This window comes from Nothobranchius furzeri, chromosome 11, assembly GCF_043380555.1.
Source record: "Nothobranchius furzeri strain GRZ-AD chromosome 11, NfurGRZ-RIMD1, whole genome shotgun sequence".
Lineage (NCBI taxonomy): Eukaryota > Metazoa > Chordata > Actinopteri > Cyprinodontiformes > Nothobranchiidae > Nothobranchius > Nothobranchius furzeri.
The window spans coordinates 40,419,855-40,438,017 of NC_091751.1; the positions used below are offsets into that span (position 1 = coordinate 40,419,855).

Here is an 18,163-nt window from a genome sequence, read left to right on the forward strand (position 1 = left end):
CTATTTGCAGCTTAACCTCAGTTTTATTAGCCATACCAAACAGCATACATTTTGTTTTTGCTATATTTAATGTAAGCTTATTTTCAATAAAACACTCTTTAATTATGCACCTTTCAATTTGGAATCCTTTCTAAGTCGCTAATATTATCTCCTGCACAGAAAATAGTGGTATCATCAGCAAACAAAACAAATGTCAGTGTATTTGTTACTTTACTCAAATCATTAATATATAATAAAAACAATTTTGGCCCCAACACAGACCCCTGTGGTACTCCACAAACAATGTCCAACCATGAAGATGAACATTCTCCAAACTTCACAAACTGTCTCCTCTGTTGTAGATAACTTGTCAACCAGCTCAACACTACACCCCTAATCCCATACCTCTCTACCTTTTCAAGTAACATTTTATGATTAACCGTATCAAAAGCCTTTTTTAAATCAATAAATATCCCTAGAACATGTTTCTTCTGATCAATTGGCGTTGTAATTTCTTCCACAGAATGCACAAGAGCTAGTAATGTTGAACTATTCGATCTAAATCCATACTGGCAGTCTGATATTATCTTGTATTTATTCAAATTTATTCGGTTATTAAACAATTTTTCAAGAATCTTGGAAAATTGTGGAAGCAATAAAATTGGCCTATAGTTTGTAAATTGATGCTTATCCCCAGTTTTATTTATTGGTATAACTTTTGCAACTTTCATTATTTTTTGGAATACACCTGATTGAAAAGACAAATTGCAAATACATGCAAGTGGTTTTGAAATTCCTTCGATCACCTTTTTTACCGTCATCATGTCAATACCATGATTGTCAGTTGATGTTTTACCTTTACATGTTTTTAGAATTTGTATTATTTCTTGTTCCTCTACAGCTGAAAGAAACATGGAATGAGGATTATTGTTTTTTAAGAATGGTGTATGCGATGTTGAAGGGCTAGATATGTCATAAAGTCACCCATTTGTTAGACACAACAAACACTTTTAGGTCTTATTGATTACAATCTGAGACAAATGAAGGTTTTTATCAGCTTCTTTTGATCCTTTGCCTCTGCCTTCCATCAGGTACTGCCCGCGGAGTTGTGATAGCTACTGGTGACCAGACCGTGATGGGTCGCATCGCCACTTTGGCATCCGAGCTCGAGGTCCGCCAGACGCCCATCAGCATCGAGATCGAACACTTCATCCAAATCATCACCGGTGTGGCGGTTTTCCTGGGTGTGAGCTTCTTCGTCCTGTCACTTATCCTGGGGTACACATGGCTGGAGGCCGTCATCTTCCTCATCGGCATCATCGTGGCCAACGTGCCCGAGGGACTGCTGGCCACTGTCACTGTGAGTAATGCTGAAGCTTCGAGGCAGGAGCGCACAGATGTTTCTACACTTTATTGGTGGACTCGTTGTTGTTACAGGGCAAGGAATAAAACATGAAAGGGAACATATTATACAAAACTCACCTTTTGCTGCTTTTTGTGCTGTCATGTGGGTCTCTACTTACTCTAAAAATGCTCCAAACTAGAAAAAATAATTAACTAATTAATTAATCAAACAGAGTAGATACAGATGACAAATGCTGTTTCTTGTTAATTCCTTTAATAACGAATCTTAAGTTTCAAATGACTTATTTTGCTTAATAAGAAAAGGCATCTACAGCCAGTCGTCAAAGACATTTATGGATATAATTTCCAGCAGAAGGAAATGGCACCTATTCAGTGGAACTCTACTCTGAGCCCCTCCCAGATATTGGAGCTTCTTAGCTTATAGCAGCCTGAGTGGGTGGGTGTGGCAAGCTCTAGCTTGTTTTTCTAACGTGACAACCCTAAAATGCCTCATTGTGGAAGGAATTGAAAATACCAAGAATTATCCAGTATGATTAACCTTTAAGGCTGCTTGTCTTTGCCATTTCGGGGCACAGCAACCTAGTGACCAACTCTCTCTCGGGGCGATTCCCAACAGAAGTGCCTGTAGATTTCTGAAAAGGGGGAAATGGCTTTCAGCACTTTGACCTTCATTTATGAGCAATGAAAATTATTTAACCCTCTGGAGGCAGGCGTTGCAGATTTGCAACGTTAAAACCGATCTACCTGGTTACTCCACACATGTATTTCATGAGCATTTTTTAACTCAGAAGTACCCCTGAAGGACTTAGTTGTTCGTCCTTTTATCAAAACTTATTTTGAGCCTGAGAGGGTTAAATGCAGATGCATAAAATGAGTAGGTGAGTTTGAGATTCAACAAAATTCTCCAAATACCCAATAACAGATGTTTTTGATAATGTCAGGAGCAGCACAGCAAAGAGCTGAACAAAAAAGTCTAAAATTGTGTAATTTCTAATAAAATATATAAAAGCATGTGGATTTAATACCCAAAGTTAATCAACACAGAGTTGCCTAAACATAACTGTCTGTTTGGGGGGAAAATGAAGTGAGTTTTGTTTAGAAAGTCCATAATTGGTCTTGAAATGATCTTTTATTTTTTAAGTCCAGACAAAATTCTCAGTAGAAAACTGATTTTTCTGGCCTCCAAACCAAAACACTGGACTAAAATTAGAATAAAATCACTTTAAAACTGTAGATAATGGCTAATATGGTTTTGAATTCATACATCTGCTTTCGCGCAGCAGCTGCTTCTGAAATTTGATCTGTTGTTGACACAAAAATATCGATTAGTGCAGCTTTAAGCATTCCAGCTCTGACATTGTGCCTTCTGGTTTATTATTATGGTTTACTGGCACAGTGAAATGAAAAGGAGCGTCGTCGATGTTATTAGTTACACCTGTGGCGCTCCAAACAATGATTTACCCTCTGTGAATGTTAGCGTAGCTGCAAAGATGCTAAAAGAACCCAGCAAAGTGATTCATCATGAAGTGTTGAAACGGTTCCAGGGCTGGAGTGTAGCTAAGTTCTTCTGTGAAAACAAAGGGAGTGAGCTGAGGGAGGTGCCAGCTGGCATTTGAAATGCCATCAGTTGACATTTCGCTGGTCACACAAAATAAATGAACTTCCAGTGGCTGATTTCTTTAGCCGCTTTCACTTTAAATGCCCCACAGGTTGTCTGGGGGAAGTTATGTCTCATTACATGACGTGTTTGTGGGAATAAGAGTGTTTTATAGCGTATGGAATGTGGTTTTTTTTTTATTAAATTGTCCACATTCAGCTACTGCTAACTAGCCATGATAACAGCCCCCCCCCCCCCCCACACACACACACACATATACACACACACTTTCATCAGGAACCAGAAACACACATGGCTTCACATATACAAGCGCTTGAACGCACCACTGCTCTCATATGCTCTCTATCCGTTCCTCAGCTAACAATCATCTATCCTCACCTTTACTCCCCCATCTCCATCCCATCCTCCCAGGTGTGTTTGACTCTCACTGCCAAGCGAATGGCCAAAAAGAACTGCCTGGTAAAGAACCTGGAGGCCGTGGAGACGCTCGGCTCCACCTCCACCATCTGCTCCGACAAGACGGGCACGCTGACCCAGAACCGCATGACCGTGGCCCACATGTGGTTTGACAATGAGATCTATGAGGCGGACACCACCGAAGACCAGACGGGTAAGACCGAGCTGAGCTGGAGAGGAGGAGAAGGCTGCAGATTATAAAAAACAGGAAACACAAAGAGTGAGGGAATGCAGAGAGAAAGCGGGACCACCTGCTAAAATTCATCTGTCCAATAGTCACACCGCCAGCACACACGGCTGTTCTCTCCACTGCCCGGATTAATTGAGAAGTGGAATGCGATGGGTGGCAAAACACACCGCTCTTCCTCGGCAGGGCTGCTGCTGTGGAACCAATCAGATTCCTTCCTCCCACCAATGAAAGAAAAAGCAAGCCAGATTTTTAAAGAAGCCTCCAGCATTCACCAAAAGGTTTGGCAGACAACAAACAGGTGTCCCATGCATACTAACGAGTTCTGAGTCAGACAATTCTGCATCCGTACGATAAACCAGTGGTGCTTACAAAGGCTGCACAAAAACACCTAATTTCTGCAGCTTTTGCAGGTCTTCCACGTTTCCGTGTCCACCCCAGCAGCCCCGGCTGCAGACTGCCTGTTCAGCAGCAGGGAGCACCGTGACATCCGGGCAAATATGAAAAATGAATGCAGCAGACTGAAGGTCGTTCCTAACTCGACTGGGTGGGAAAGTTGAAATCCTGATACAAACACTTTCCTGGAAGCTCTTATTTTTGAAGGCATTCTTGTTAAAAATGGATCCCATTTTCCAGACTGGGGAGTTGAAAAATCACTTCTGTCAAAGTAAAGGGGATCGCTCAACTCAAGTGACCCCAGCCCTGTTATTTAGCTACAATATCCAGAGGTACTCTGTGATCCGAGAGTTAAGTCAGGAGAATAAATAGTGAATGAGCTCTGCTTAAGTAAAGTCTAACTCAGGTCCTTCTGCTATTCTCTCAGGTACGGCGTTTGACAAGAGCTCCGCTACTTGGGCAGCTCTTTCCCGTGTGGCTGGTCTGTGCAACCGAGCTGTTTTCAAACCCGGACAGAGCCAGTTCCCCGTTCCGATGGTACAAACCTTCATCACTCACTCACACCACAACAGACGTTTTCCAAATGTTCCACATTAAGCTGCAGGCTCATAAATTATCCCTCTCTGAAGCAGTGGGGGTGCATTTGGCTTAACGCAAGGCCATTATGAGCAGGCTTTTTCTTGTAGATACGGATCAACTAATGCTTGCACATAATTCATGAGACATGATTTTGCCTGCTTAGTACTTGGACGTGTCAGGTGAACTGCTGCCTAAAACATGAGGAAAATAAACTTTAGGGAAAAGTAATTTGATCCAGAATCTGATTAAAATAGAAATAAATATATATAAACATGCAGTTAGAGATAAAAATCATAAAATGATGAAAAAGTGTTTAAATTTTTACATGATGTCTTCTAATTTTCTTGGAACCAGCAACCTGAAATTAACATGTATGTGGGGCAGGGTTAGCGGGTGGCCGCTCTGGCCCCAAAACCCCGGAATTTTACTCTGCTGGGGGATTACAGGGAGTGCAGAATTATTAGGCAAGTTGTATTTTTGAGGAACAATTTTATTATTGAACAACAACCATGTTCTCAATGAACCCAAACAACTCATTAATATCAAAGCTGAATGTTTTTGGAAGTAGTTTTTAGTTTGTTTTTAGTTGTAGCTATTTTAGGGGGATATCTGTGTGTGCAGGTGACTATTACTGTGCATAATTATTAGGCAACTTAACAAAAAACAAATAGATACCCATTTCAATTATTTATTTTTGCCAGTGAAACCAAAATAACATCTCCACATTCACAAATACATTTCTGACATTCAAAAACAATACAAAAACAAATCAGCAACCAATATAGCCACCTTTCTTTGCAAGGACACTCAAAAGCCTGCCATCCATGGATTCTGTCAGTGTTTTGATCTGTTCACCATCAACATTGATTGCAGCAGCAACCACAGCCTCCCAGACGCTGTTCAGAGAGGTGTACTGTTTTCCCTCCTTGTAAATCTCACATTTGATGCTGGACCACAGGTTCTCAATGGGGTTCAGATCAGGTGAACAAGGAGGCCATGTCATTAGTTTTTCTTCTTTTATACCCTTTCTTGCCAGCCACGCTGTGGAGTACTTGGACGCGTGTGATGGAGCATTGTCCTGCATGAAAATCATGTTTTTCTTGAAGGATGCAGACTTCTTCCTGTACCACTGCTTGAAGAAGGTGTCTTCCAGAAACTGGCAGTAGGACTGGGAGTTGAGCTTGACTCCATCCTCAACCCGAAAAGGCCCCACAAGCTCATCTTTGATGATACCAGCCCAAACCAGTACTCCACCTCCACCTTGCTGTCGTCGGAGTCGGACTGGAGCTCTCTGCCCTTTACCAATCCAGCCACGGGCCCATCCATCTGGCCCATCAAGACTCACTCTCATTTCATCAGTCCATAAAACCTTAGAAACATCAGTCTTGAGATATTTCTTGGCCCAGTCTTGACGTTTCAGCTTGTGTGTGTTATTCAGTGGTGGTGGTCTTTCAGCCTTTCTCACCTTGGCCATGTCTCTGAGTATTGCACACCTTGTGCTTTTGGGCACTCCAGTGATGTTGCAGCTCTGAAATATGGCCATACTGGTGGCAAGTGGCACCTTGGCAGCTGCACGCTTGACTTTTCTCAGTTCATAGGCAGTTATTTTGCACCTTGGTTTGTCCACACGCTTCTTGCGACCCTGTTGACTATTTTGAATGAAACGCTTGATTGTTCGATGATCCCGCTTCAGAAGCTTTGCAATTTTAAGACTGCTGCATCCCTCTGCAAGATATCTCACTATTTTTGACTTTTCTGAGCCTGTCAATTCCTTCTTTTGACCCATTTTGCCAAAGGAAAGGAAGCTGCCTAATAATTATGCACACCTGATATAGGGTGTTGATGTCATTAGACCACGCCCCTTCTCATTACAGAGATGCACATCACCTAATATGCTTAAATGGTAGTAGGCTTTCGAGCCTATACAGCTTGGAGTAAGACAACATGCATGAAGAGGATGATGTGGACAAAATACTCATGTGCCTAATAATTCCGCACTCCCTGTACAGAAGTGATGTGTGTGTGTGTGTATATATGGTTGGTCATGCAATGTAACGTTATATTTTATACATATTAGTTTCAATATAAATATATAACAAGACTTTTACTTTTTAAATGTGTGTGTGTGTGTGTGTCTATATATATATATAGACACACACACACACACACACACACACACACACACACACACACACACACACAAATGTAAAATAGTTTTTATTTTAATTTTATTGTAATTTTTTAATCAATTTTTTGCCTAATAAAAATAAAATAAAAAAACTGATTAAACACTATCAACAATTTAAAGTAACAGCGTGTATTTTCCCTGGCGATAGGGGGCAGTAGATACCTAAATTGTTGCAAGCAAGCAGTATTTTTTTGTTAGAGTAAGACCTCACCAATGGATGCCCATTAGGGTAAAAAAAATCCGTGGGGAGCGCAAACTTCAGCAAAATACGTTTGTTACAAATCAGTAAATGTGGCTTCCATGGTCATGTAATGTAACGTTATATTTTATACATATTAGTTTCAATATAAATATATAACAAGACTTTTACTTTTTAAATTGTCAAGCTGCAACTACTAAGCAACTAACCAACCATAGACAACTTCTTTGGATCTTAAAAAAACATTTTTAATTAGTTGACTTACTTTTAAACTTGAAAATTGTCCCCGAAGTAGCTGCCGGCTTCTGATCGGCCGTCCTTTTGAAAATATTGCGGTGTATTCTGGGTAATTTTAGACCAAGGCTAGGCTACAAGACACCTCCCGTGTATCCTCGCTCAGCTAGCTAAACGGCTAACAAACGGAGAACACATGCCTCGGTAGAACATGAACATTGGAACACGTCTTGGTGACGTATCTCCTAGGCAACTGGGGCGGGGCCAAGACATCAAGGTGAGGTTCCTTGGCATTGAGAAACATCCTTAGACCCGCTCCCATGTATTTTCAACCAAATTTTTATGGTTATATGTTACAAAGCCGCTAATATTTTTCAACAACTGGGCATCTTTTCATTCATTTTTAACAACATTTTGATGGATGTTTCCAGAAATTAATGGTAAAAACTGCACCATGTCTCTTTAATGTGGATGTCTATGGTTTTTGTTGCAGTTCACTATAATTCAGCTATAAAACTAATATTTATTTAGATGAAAAAGAAGAAAACAAATGTAATTTTTAAATTATTAATAGAAATAGGATTAAGAAGGATGAGTGGCACGCCCTAAGAAGCTTTAAGCTTTAAAAAAACAGCACACAACTTCCTGTGGTCAGCCCTGATCGTACAAGGCAGTCAGGAGGAAAATAACCCACAAAAACATTTGTCAGTTCCACATGGCAAAGGTGCAATGAACACACATTGACTCACACACTTAACCTTGTTCTCACATATAAACTCACACAGGGAAAATAATCCAATACACCCCTGGAAATGACTCCCCCACACTGACCCATAAGCACATACTGCTGAGTAGGTGAGTCAGTATTATCCCCATTGTTCCTCCAGCTGGAGCCGCGCTGACCTGCACAACTTCTCAGGGTGGCTCTCAGAGATTACAGCTTCCTCTGAGGTGGGGCCCTCTTCCTCCCTCCTGACAGCGCTCAAACACAGCTCTGACGCCACCACCATAATTTAAACACGTCTGCGGGTTTGAAAATGGAGAAATGGAATTTCCTCCGTCTATTTATTCATTCATGAAAAGGCCCAAACAAGGACGCATCTCGCGGCACCCGTGTCCTTGTTTAGTGGCTGTTCATGAATGAATAAGCAGAGACAAAGAGAAATTTCTTGTCTCGCTCGGACTCCCACTTGTATTTTTGGCATCGGGTCATCAGCTCAGCATCGTTTATAATAACCTGGCTCAAAGGGCTGCTGCTATCGCTGTTGGCTTTTATAGAGACAGATTACCCTGGTTATCAAAAGAGAGTTTTCCTTCAGATTATTCTGATTTCACAAACGGAGGCCAATAAACCTCCAAATCAAAAGGCTTTCATCTCAAACAAACTCTGAGACGTTTTATCCAAAAGAGATTTTTCTCAGAAATACTAAAACAGCTGGGATCAGTTTTAACCTTCTCTTTTAGAAATAACAGATCCTTTCTTACTCAGTTTTTAGCTGAATTCTAGTTAGAGATGTGGGATAGACGGGTTTGGATTATCAAAAGCTAACACTGATTGTTTTAGATTGACACACTGAGCCTGATCACTTTAAAAGTACAGTCTTAGATCTTTTGTGGGGGAGGGGTGGATCTTATGCCATATTGAAATGATCTTCACATACAAATAGCAACCAATAAATTAAATAATTTGTTAAAAAAAGATTTATTTATTTTGATTGATTGATACATTTATTTGAACATAAGACAAAATATTTTTAAAAAAGGAGAAAAAAAGAGGAAAAATAAAAAAAATAAAATATAAAAAAAAGAAATAACAGATCCTTTGTGCCACTGATAGAAACGTGGAGCCATAAAAATAAAAATTGATGAAGTTCCTGTTCCTTCAGGTCACTATTGTTAATAACTCTGCTGTTATAATGATCTATCATGGGAACTTATCACATCCAAGGCCTTTTAATATCCTGATCATTAAAAACTGCCAGTGAGCAACATTTAAACAGCATTATAAGGCAACTATTACGGTATGTCATCTTTTATAAAGGAAACTCATTTAGTATGCTTGACCCTCCTGCTTGTAATAAAGTTCATATGGATAAAGTTACTTCATGCCTTCTTTCTACACCCTACAAACATAGCTGTAAAAAAGTAGACTTTTTCTTTTCTTCATGAAAAGCAAATTTTTTATTATTCATTTAACCTCCTGAGACCCAAATTTGTATTTGGTGTGATGCAAAATATAATTAAATAAAGATATTGACAGGATTCCTAGAAAAAGCAGAAATCATTTTATTTCATTTTAAGTCAATATCAAATGTTTCTAAATAATAAAAAAAATGGTCTAAGTTATAAAGTATTCTAGCGCAAGAAGCCAATGTTCGTATTTGTGGACGCATGATCTCAGTAGGCTAGTTGTTGTTTTGGTTACGTTTGGAGCATAAGATGCAACTTGATATTTATAAATACATAGGGCATGAATTGTGATGCAAACTTTTTGTAACAAATTATTTTTATCTAATTAATTAATTGTAAATAACATGTTTAAGTACAGTATATAGTCAAAAGTATATGTATATTCCTCTACATTTAAGCAAGCAGGTTTAGTGGAACCGGTTGACATAACTTCAGGTAAATTCAACACTTCCTTTTTTTAGAGTGTATTTTCATCCACATTTGAAGTGAATGTTCGGTTCAGTTCATTTTTATTTCAAACATTTCACACATGTATCATTACACAATATAATTCCATTATTTGTTTGAAAACGAGTAGGCAGAAGTATTTACTTATTTGTCCCTACCCCCAAGTTTTACCTCTTATTCATTTAATTTTCTTTCAGTCTTAAATTAAACAAACAACATATGAAAAAAGTATAAAACAAAATAAACAAAACACCATATGGAAAACAGAGAATGTTTAAATTCACAGATTCACCAGTTATGGAGAAAAAAGAAAAACCAAACAAACCAAAAAAAACACAGAAAAAGAAGCACAACAGCATAACCAGCCACATTACTGTCCTGGGTTAACCCTGTTTTCTTCATTCTTATACTTATTAAAAAATAGGTTTTTATGTTTTACTTTAAACTGGTTTATGCTTTAACTTCTTTTATCTCTTCCGTTAGACTGTTCCATAATTTAACTCCTGCAATTGCGATTGACATAGTTTTTAAAGTTGTTCTAGCACTTTGTATTTTTAAATTCCATTTGCCTCTTAAGTTATACCCACCTTCTCTTTCTTTGAACAATAAACAGATTTCTTTTGGAAGCAATTTATTTCTTACTTTATACATTATTTGCACAGTTTTGAGCTTAAGTCTTGGAATTTAATAGCTTGCATTTCGACAAAGAGTGCACTTGTATGGTCCCTGTACCCCACATTATTTATTATTCTAATGGCCTTTTTCTGTATTATAGTTATCATCTGTATGTTACTTTTGTATGTTTCCCCACACCTCTACACAGTAACTCATATATGGCAGTAGTAAAGCACAGCATAATATGTGCAAGGCTTTCTGATCCAACATCTTCTTTGCTTTCCCCAGGATGGCAACGACCCGTGCCAATTTCCCCCGAACATAAGTAATGTGTGGCTTCCAACAGAGCTTATGGTCAATGATCACACCAAGAAATTTAATTTCATTTACTCTTTCTAAATATACATTATCCACACAAATTTCTATTTTGATGTTTTTCTTTTGGTTACCACATAACATAAATCTGGTTTTATCTAGATTCAATGATAATTTATTTATATTAAACCACTTTTTTAATATTGTTAATTCCTGTGTGATCAACTCCAAGACCTGTGGCAATTCCACCCCCGAACACAGTATATTTGTGTCATCTGCAAATATTACAAACTTTAAATTTTTTGATACTCTGCAGACATCATTTAAGTACATAATAAACGGTTTTGGTCCCAATACTGAACCTTGAGGTACTCCACAAGCTATATCCATCAAATCAGATTTGTATTCATTTATTTGTACATATTGTTTCCCATTCCCTACATACATACATTACCTATAGCTTTTTAACCAGCTCCCAACGATTCCCCTAAACCCGTACCTTTCCATTTTTTAAATAGAATTTCATGATTAACAGTATTGAACGCCTTTTTTAGGTCTAAAAAACTCCGAGTGCATACCTCTTATTGTCCATACAGTCCGTTATCTTTTCCATTAAATCTATCAATGCCAAAGCTGTTGATCTGTTGCGTCTGAACCCAAATTGGCTATCTGTCAGTAATTCATATTTTTCCACAAAACTGTCAGATCTTTTTATGAACAGTTTTTCCAGTATCTTAGAGAACTGGGAGAGTGTCGACATGGATCTATAGTTTGTAAAATGATGCCTTTCACCGGTTTTGTAAATGGGAATAACTTTAGCAACTTTCATATCTTGTGGAAAAAACCCCTTTTGAAATGACAAATTGAATATAAATGTTAATGGTTTTACAATACCGTCAATAACTGTTTTTACTGTTACCATATCAATATCATTCCAGTCTGTGCTGGTTTTGTTCTTAAGTCCTCTAACTATGTCATAGATCTCTTTCTCTTCCGCTGCTCTCAAAAACATTGAGCTTCTATTCCTTTCAATATTTTCACCAATGTCCCTTTCTGTTCCATCAACCTTTATTTCTTCTGCCAGTTTTGGCCCTATGTTTACAAAGAATTCATTAAAACCATTTCCTATTATCAATGCTTCTTGTCCCTTCCATAAAGTACCCAGGGTAATCATTATTCCTTGATTCATTTTTGATTATGCTGTTTAATACCTTTCATATATCTCTTGTGTTATCTTTATTATGTTGTAACCTTTTAATGAAATACTCTCTTTTACATGATCTCATTATATTAATTAATTTATTTTTGTAATTTTTATACTTCCTTTCAGTCTCTATTGTTCTCTTTTTTTATGAATTCTCGATATGGGGTATTCTTTTTTTTTGCTGGCATTTTGTAGCCTAGTGAACTAGACCAAATTCTTGCTTTGCAAAGAATGGTCTAGGCATGCTCCATTGGAACCTCAGCAGCTCCTACCAGGACTCTGGCTAGCCAATCACAGCTCTCTAGAGGGATTTCAAACACATAAAGAGCTGTGATTGGTCCGTAATCGTGGGCCAATCATAGTGCTCTATCTGCTTAGTGAACAAATCACAGAGCTTTGTCCGCTTTGTGGGCCAATCAGAGCACTCTATATGCCTGGTGGGTGGGATGATGCAACAGAGTGAAACAAGAGTATGTCACATTCATTGTCCAGTGGAATGCGGAGATCATTTGAAAGACAACTGTAGAACCCGCCCCACAACCGAGAGCCGTCAATGGAGCATGGCCAGACTAAATAATACATTTATTTAGTCTGGCTTGCCAGGCTAGGCATTTTGTAGTCCTTTAGTCATCCATGGTCTTCCTGCATAGCTGTGTTTCCTGTTGATTTCAATTACTGGGCAGTTTTTATCATGTGTTAAATGTTCTTAAAAATACTTCATACGCTTTGTTAACTTCTGTTTGTATCTTGTTTTAAGAGTTCATTTCTAAGACAGTTTAATGTCCTCTCTGTTCTTATTCTTTTGTTCATAATCTTGTGCCCATCATTGTTCACTTTATGGTGGCAATTATAAGACGCAAAGACTGGTAAATGGTCAGTTATATCGTTGATTAACAGCCCAATTTTACATTTTCTTCTATTATATTTGTAAATATATTATCTATTAGAGTTGCACAATGAGATGTTATTCTGGTCGATCTTGTTATCAGTGGAAATAAACCCATGCTGTACATGGAATCAATAAATTCTTCTGTACTCTTATTATGATTTGGATTCAATTAGCCAGTATTAAAATCCCCACAAATAAACATTCTTTTCTGATTAATATTTGTAAATAATTCCTCCATATAATCCTTAAATATCTCAATCTTGGATCCTAGTGTTCTGTATATACAACTGACAATTAAGTTTTTCCCTTTTTCCATACTTATTTCCACTGTTAAACATTCCATCATTCCATCAACAACAGTTGTCATTCTTCCCATTCTTTCATATTTTAGGTTTTTATTAATGTAAAGTGCCCCCCCCCCCCCCCCCCCCGTTGATCCTGTCTACATGAATAATTCATATCCATTTATTTTAAAGTCTTCTTCTCCAGGAGTTATCCAGGTCTCTGATATGGCTATTACCTTGAATGCTGTTCAAACGGTGTTGTATAGTCTTTTATGGCTTGAAAGTTTACATATAAGCTTCGACTATTAAAGTGAACCATTGTTATTCCCTTTTCTACCTTGATTGTCTTTTTACGTTGCTCATTTGAATAATAATTGCATTCATTTGTCTTACTGTTAAAGAAATTACAATCAGGATCTATATTGCTGTCATACCCCAATGTCTTATTTTCATTATCTGTATGAGTTGTCAGTTGTAAACTGTCAGCCATCTGAGTTGGTTGTGCATCTTAGATCTTCCCCTCATATTTCACTCTAATTTGCGTACTGATTTATCAGTTATATTTTTCTAGTTCCGTCATCTCTTTGATGACTAGAACCTTAGCCTGCTCTGGTGTTCCATTCAACTTAATGAATATTTTACAGTCTGATGTCTAAGCTGCCTGTATTTTCTTCTGTTTTCTCAAAACTCTTGCTTGTCTTGTTATGTCTGCATTTTTCTTGATTAGGTGTTCATTTAAATATACATTTGTACCTCTTAGCTTTCTTCCTTGTTTGAGCAGTTCTTTTTTCTGTTTTCTATTAACAAAACGAATGATAATGGCAGGTAATTGCTTTTTGTTTTTCCTTGGAAGAGGATGACATCCCTCAATATTATTACTGTCCATTTCAATACCCTTGCTGTTGAAGAAATGCATTACCTGCTCTTCCAGAGTGCGTAGTTCTTGCTCAGGTGGCTCTCCTTTTTCTGAAGCTGCCACCCGTGCATATGTTTGATGCTTGGTTTCCAGTCCTGTCACTTTCACATCATTTACTCTTGTATATTGTTCCAGATCTGACACTCGTCCTTCCAGCATAGCGATCTTCTTGTCCTTGTCCTTGCTCAGCCTTCTTAGTTCTTTAATGTCATCCATTAAATTAAGTATCAATTTTTGTTGTTTTGAAATTGTTATTTCTTCTGACATAAAGTTTAGTGATTTCTTTATGTCTTCCAGTTCCTCCTCATTAATGTTGCTCCTCTTAGGTGGCGTCTTAGCGTTAAGAGCCGCTGGTTGTGAAGCCGGCGTGGTCTGTCAGCTAGCCTCGTTAGTTGGTGGTGGAGCCTGTTGGCTAGACCCAGAGGCTGGTGGTGGAGCCTGTTGGCTAGACCCAGAGGCTGGTGGTGGAGCCTGTTGGCTAGACCCAGAGGCTGGTGGTGGAGCCTGTTGGCTAGACCCAGAGGCTGGTGGTGGAGCCTGTTGGCTAGGACCAGAGACTGGTGGTGGAGCCTGTTGGCTAGGACCAGAGACTGGTGGTGGAGCCCATTGGCTGGGTCCCGAGGCTGGTGGTGGAGCCTGTGGCTAGGCCCAGAGGCTGGTGGTGGAGCCTGTTGGCCAGACCCAGAGGCTGGTGGTGGAGCCTGTTGGCCAGACCCAGAGGCTGGTGGTGGAGCCCGAGTAGAGCCTGGTCTGGTAGCTGGAACAGAACTTGTCGCTGGAACAGAGCCTGGTCTGGTAGCTGGAGCAGCTCCCACATATGAAAAGGTAGAAGCATTAAAATTGATTCAATTGGCTTTTTGATCCGTTAGCTTCTGAAAGTTCAAGATTTCCTCCAGCCCTTACACATCAGCTGTGTATCTGAAGCTTACTTTTTAGTCTGTGTTCTAGATCAGGGCTATTCAATTTCGGTCCTGGAGGGCCGGTATCCAGCAGGCTTTATTTTTAACTCTGCTTCAACACATCTGATTTCAATCAGCAGGCGATTAACAGGCTTCTGCAGAGCCTGAGGAGCTACCGAACAAGATATTCAACCACTAAAATGTGCTGGATACCGTGTCGGTACAGGATCTGCTCGGGTGCAGGATCAGCTCAGGGTCCATCGACTGCCGATGACGTCAAAGTAGTTGATTGGCTGAACACGAAGCTTACGGAAGTTACGTTATCACGTTATGATTTTAATTGGACAGAACAAATTTGCAGTCGTAGTCTTAGCGGTTGTAGTCCTGTAGTCCAAAAATCAACACTTTTTGGAAAAAATATGTTTGAATTTCTAAAGGAAATGTAAAATATAAGCAAATGATAAATGGTGACCCTCAAAAGCTCTTGATGTTGATGAAATGGGGCAAAATAAAATAGAAGAACTTTATTGAAAGACACCAAGGAATATTTTGAATCAAAGAATGTATTTAGATAACAACTAAGGAAATGTACAGACGAACTCCACATTAATACAAACAGATATGGCTTCACATATAAGAACTGTTATATTTGTCAGTCCGATGTTGGTTTTATGCAGTTTCACATTCTTTACAAAACAAATATGGTGTTTTATTAACAAATTACAATTATGAAGAAAACATTTAGGTGTTAACAAACAAGAATTTATTAACAAAACTGCTGATGTCTTTCCAAAACTTATGTGTGAAAGCCGAGTAGATTTGCAGTAATGTGTTGTCATCAGCACTCGAAGGACCCCGAGCCGATGTACCGACACCGGCCCTGCAGGCCCGGATCTTTGTACGTGTGTGTGTGTGTGTGTGTGTGGCTACCACAGTTTTGACTTCAGGAGCCACTGGTGGTTACAGTGGTGACTCTAATGAGCCACTGGCAGCAGCTTTAACATTTGTTTAGGTTGTTTTTACACTTTTCAACAGTTTATTAACCAGCTTTATGTTGATTGCAGCTGATGTTAACATTTTGAGCAGGAGCTACATGCAACAACTGTCACTTAACTTGGTTTTCTGAAGTTTGCTGCTAAACGCAGATGATATTTAGCGTCATTAATGAAAACTGTGAAAGAAGTGAGTGAAGACACCTGAAGTGTCTCGTTTAGATTGTAAAAAACAACAAAAGTTTCTGCCTCATCACAAACACACACTGAGACAGACACACTCAGTTTTAATATGCAGATGTGACTGCACTAATGTGATCCTGCGTCTGTTTCCCCAGAGGGAGACAGCGGGGGACGCGTCAGAGTCAGCCCTGTTGAAATGCATCGAGGTGTGTCGTGGGAGTGTTTCTGACATGAGAGCCAGAAACCCCAAAGTAGCAGAAATCCCCTTCAACTCCACCAACAAGTACCAGGTAAGCACCAACGTCTCGTTCAGGGAAAATCCAGCCTTTCTAATATTCACTGTTTGCGTTTAGTTTTAGAGTCTTGTTTCCTTTAAAACTGCATTTCATATAAAAGGAATTTGTTGTCGACTTTCCTGAGGGACAGATTCATATTCCACCTGGTCCAAATGAAACAGGATGGAACATGATGTAATTTAAGACTAGAGCTAGAGTGTTTTACTCGTACAGTGACTTCTGTTGGATTTTAACCCACTCGGTCAACTCTTTTTTAACTTTTAGTGTGAATTTATTTGGTTTATGTGTGGAATTTATGCACTACCATTTAATATTGTTACTGTTCAGCTGATATACAGACAAATATGCACATTTCTACTTTCCAGATTTCATGATTATTCAATTAAATTTTTCTTTTAAATATTTTGAAATTCTTCTTTTGGAATTTCCTAACAAACCAATTCCACATCTACATTTCTGTGCAACTTTTTAAATTGACATTGTAAAAACAGTTTAGTTTTGTTTCACATTTGTGTGACAGACACAGAAAAAACACATCTGCTGCACAATAGTAAACATGTTTGTTCCTTTCTTTTAACAACAAGCTAGGAAGCACCTGACATCTGCGTTATACGTCCGTTATGTTAGCAGTGAAAAAGCTGATGTTTGGGATGAAGATCCACCATAAATCACAGGATGTAAAAGCTCCAGTCTGTCAGTGATTAAACGACTCAGAAGGAAGGCTCAGAACACTGAGAGCAACACTTTTTCTCCAAATTAACTCCTGTTGCACCTACAGAAATCCCTTCATTGAAATTTCTGTATCTGTCTAAGTTACAGAGCTGTCAGCTTGTCCGTAACGTCTGCCTCTTCTCCTTGAAGCCGGTGTCTGCTTTGATTTCTCTCCTCTGTTTTTACCTGCAACGTTGTTGTTGTTGTTGTTGGGAAAACACCCTGATTTTAGTGCATGACAGGGAAAGTGACACAACAAGGAGCTCGAGTCCCAGCTTTGCTTCTGCTCCCCAGAGGAGAGGAGAGAAACGCTGCAAACAGACTCTGCAAATTATTCATGTAGAGACTCATGAGCACACATGCAGCTGGAGAGGCTTTTACCGGCCGCTAATAACGTGTGGCTGGTAATTAAAATATAAAGCACACAGCTAATCAGGCTAATCAGCTAAACCTGCAAGATGATGTGATGTCATCATGACTTTGTAGAGCTAATTCACTGTCAGTGCACTTTGTTTTAAGATCCAGATGTTTCACACACGACTCATCAGATGTGACTTTCAGTTTAGAATCTTTTAGGACTAAAATCGCCCAGAGCAAGAAAAAAAAAATCTCCAATAAAAATAAATGTTTAGAACTGAAAAAAATCACAATTTTATTTGAGGGCATTCACACTTTTTACACGATTTTGCTTTACAAACAACTAAATGCACAACTCTTCATGGCTGAACCATTTTGGATCACTTGGGTGTGATATAAGCAAGGGCGTCAGTTTGTTTTCAGAATTGCTGGGGACAATAACCATACACTTGAGTGGGGTTTAAAAATTGCTGGGGACAATAAAGTAGGCTAGCACAGGGGTCGGCAATCCGCGGCTCTGGAGCCGCATGCGGCTCTTCCATCCATCTGATGCAACTCTCTGTGCTTGTAAAATAATAAATGGATATTTAAATAAAATGCTTTATATTTTACTGCATTAATTTTACACCTGTATGCCAATTCTAAATGTAAAGATTGCCTGCGT

General features: G+C 38.9%; 1 protein-coding gene across 4 annotated transcripts in view; it reads left to right on the forward strand.

Annotated features, from left to right (window-relative positions):
• The window catches only part of atp1a2a (ATPase Na+/K+ transporting subunit alpha 2a), a 63,963-nt gene that overhangs the window by 17,254 nt on the left and 28,546 nt on the right, over positions 1-18,163 (forward strand). For 3 of the 4 annotated variants that reach the window (XM_015956085.3, XM_015956084.3, XM_070541558.1), the window contains 4 exons: positions 1,071-1,339; positions 3,374-3,572; positions 4,429-4,538; positions 16,291-16,425. In XM_015956085.3, coding sequence (XP_015811571.1) covers positions 1,071-1,339; positions 3,374-3,572; positions 4,429-4,538; positions 16,291-16,425 — 713 coding nt within the window. Of the gene's footprint in view, positions 1-1,070; positions 1,340-3,373; positions 3,573-4,428; positions 4,539-16,290; positions 16,426-18,163 lie in introns of those variants that run through there. The other variant, XM_015956086.3, reaches the window with a different exon arrangement.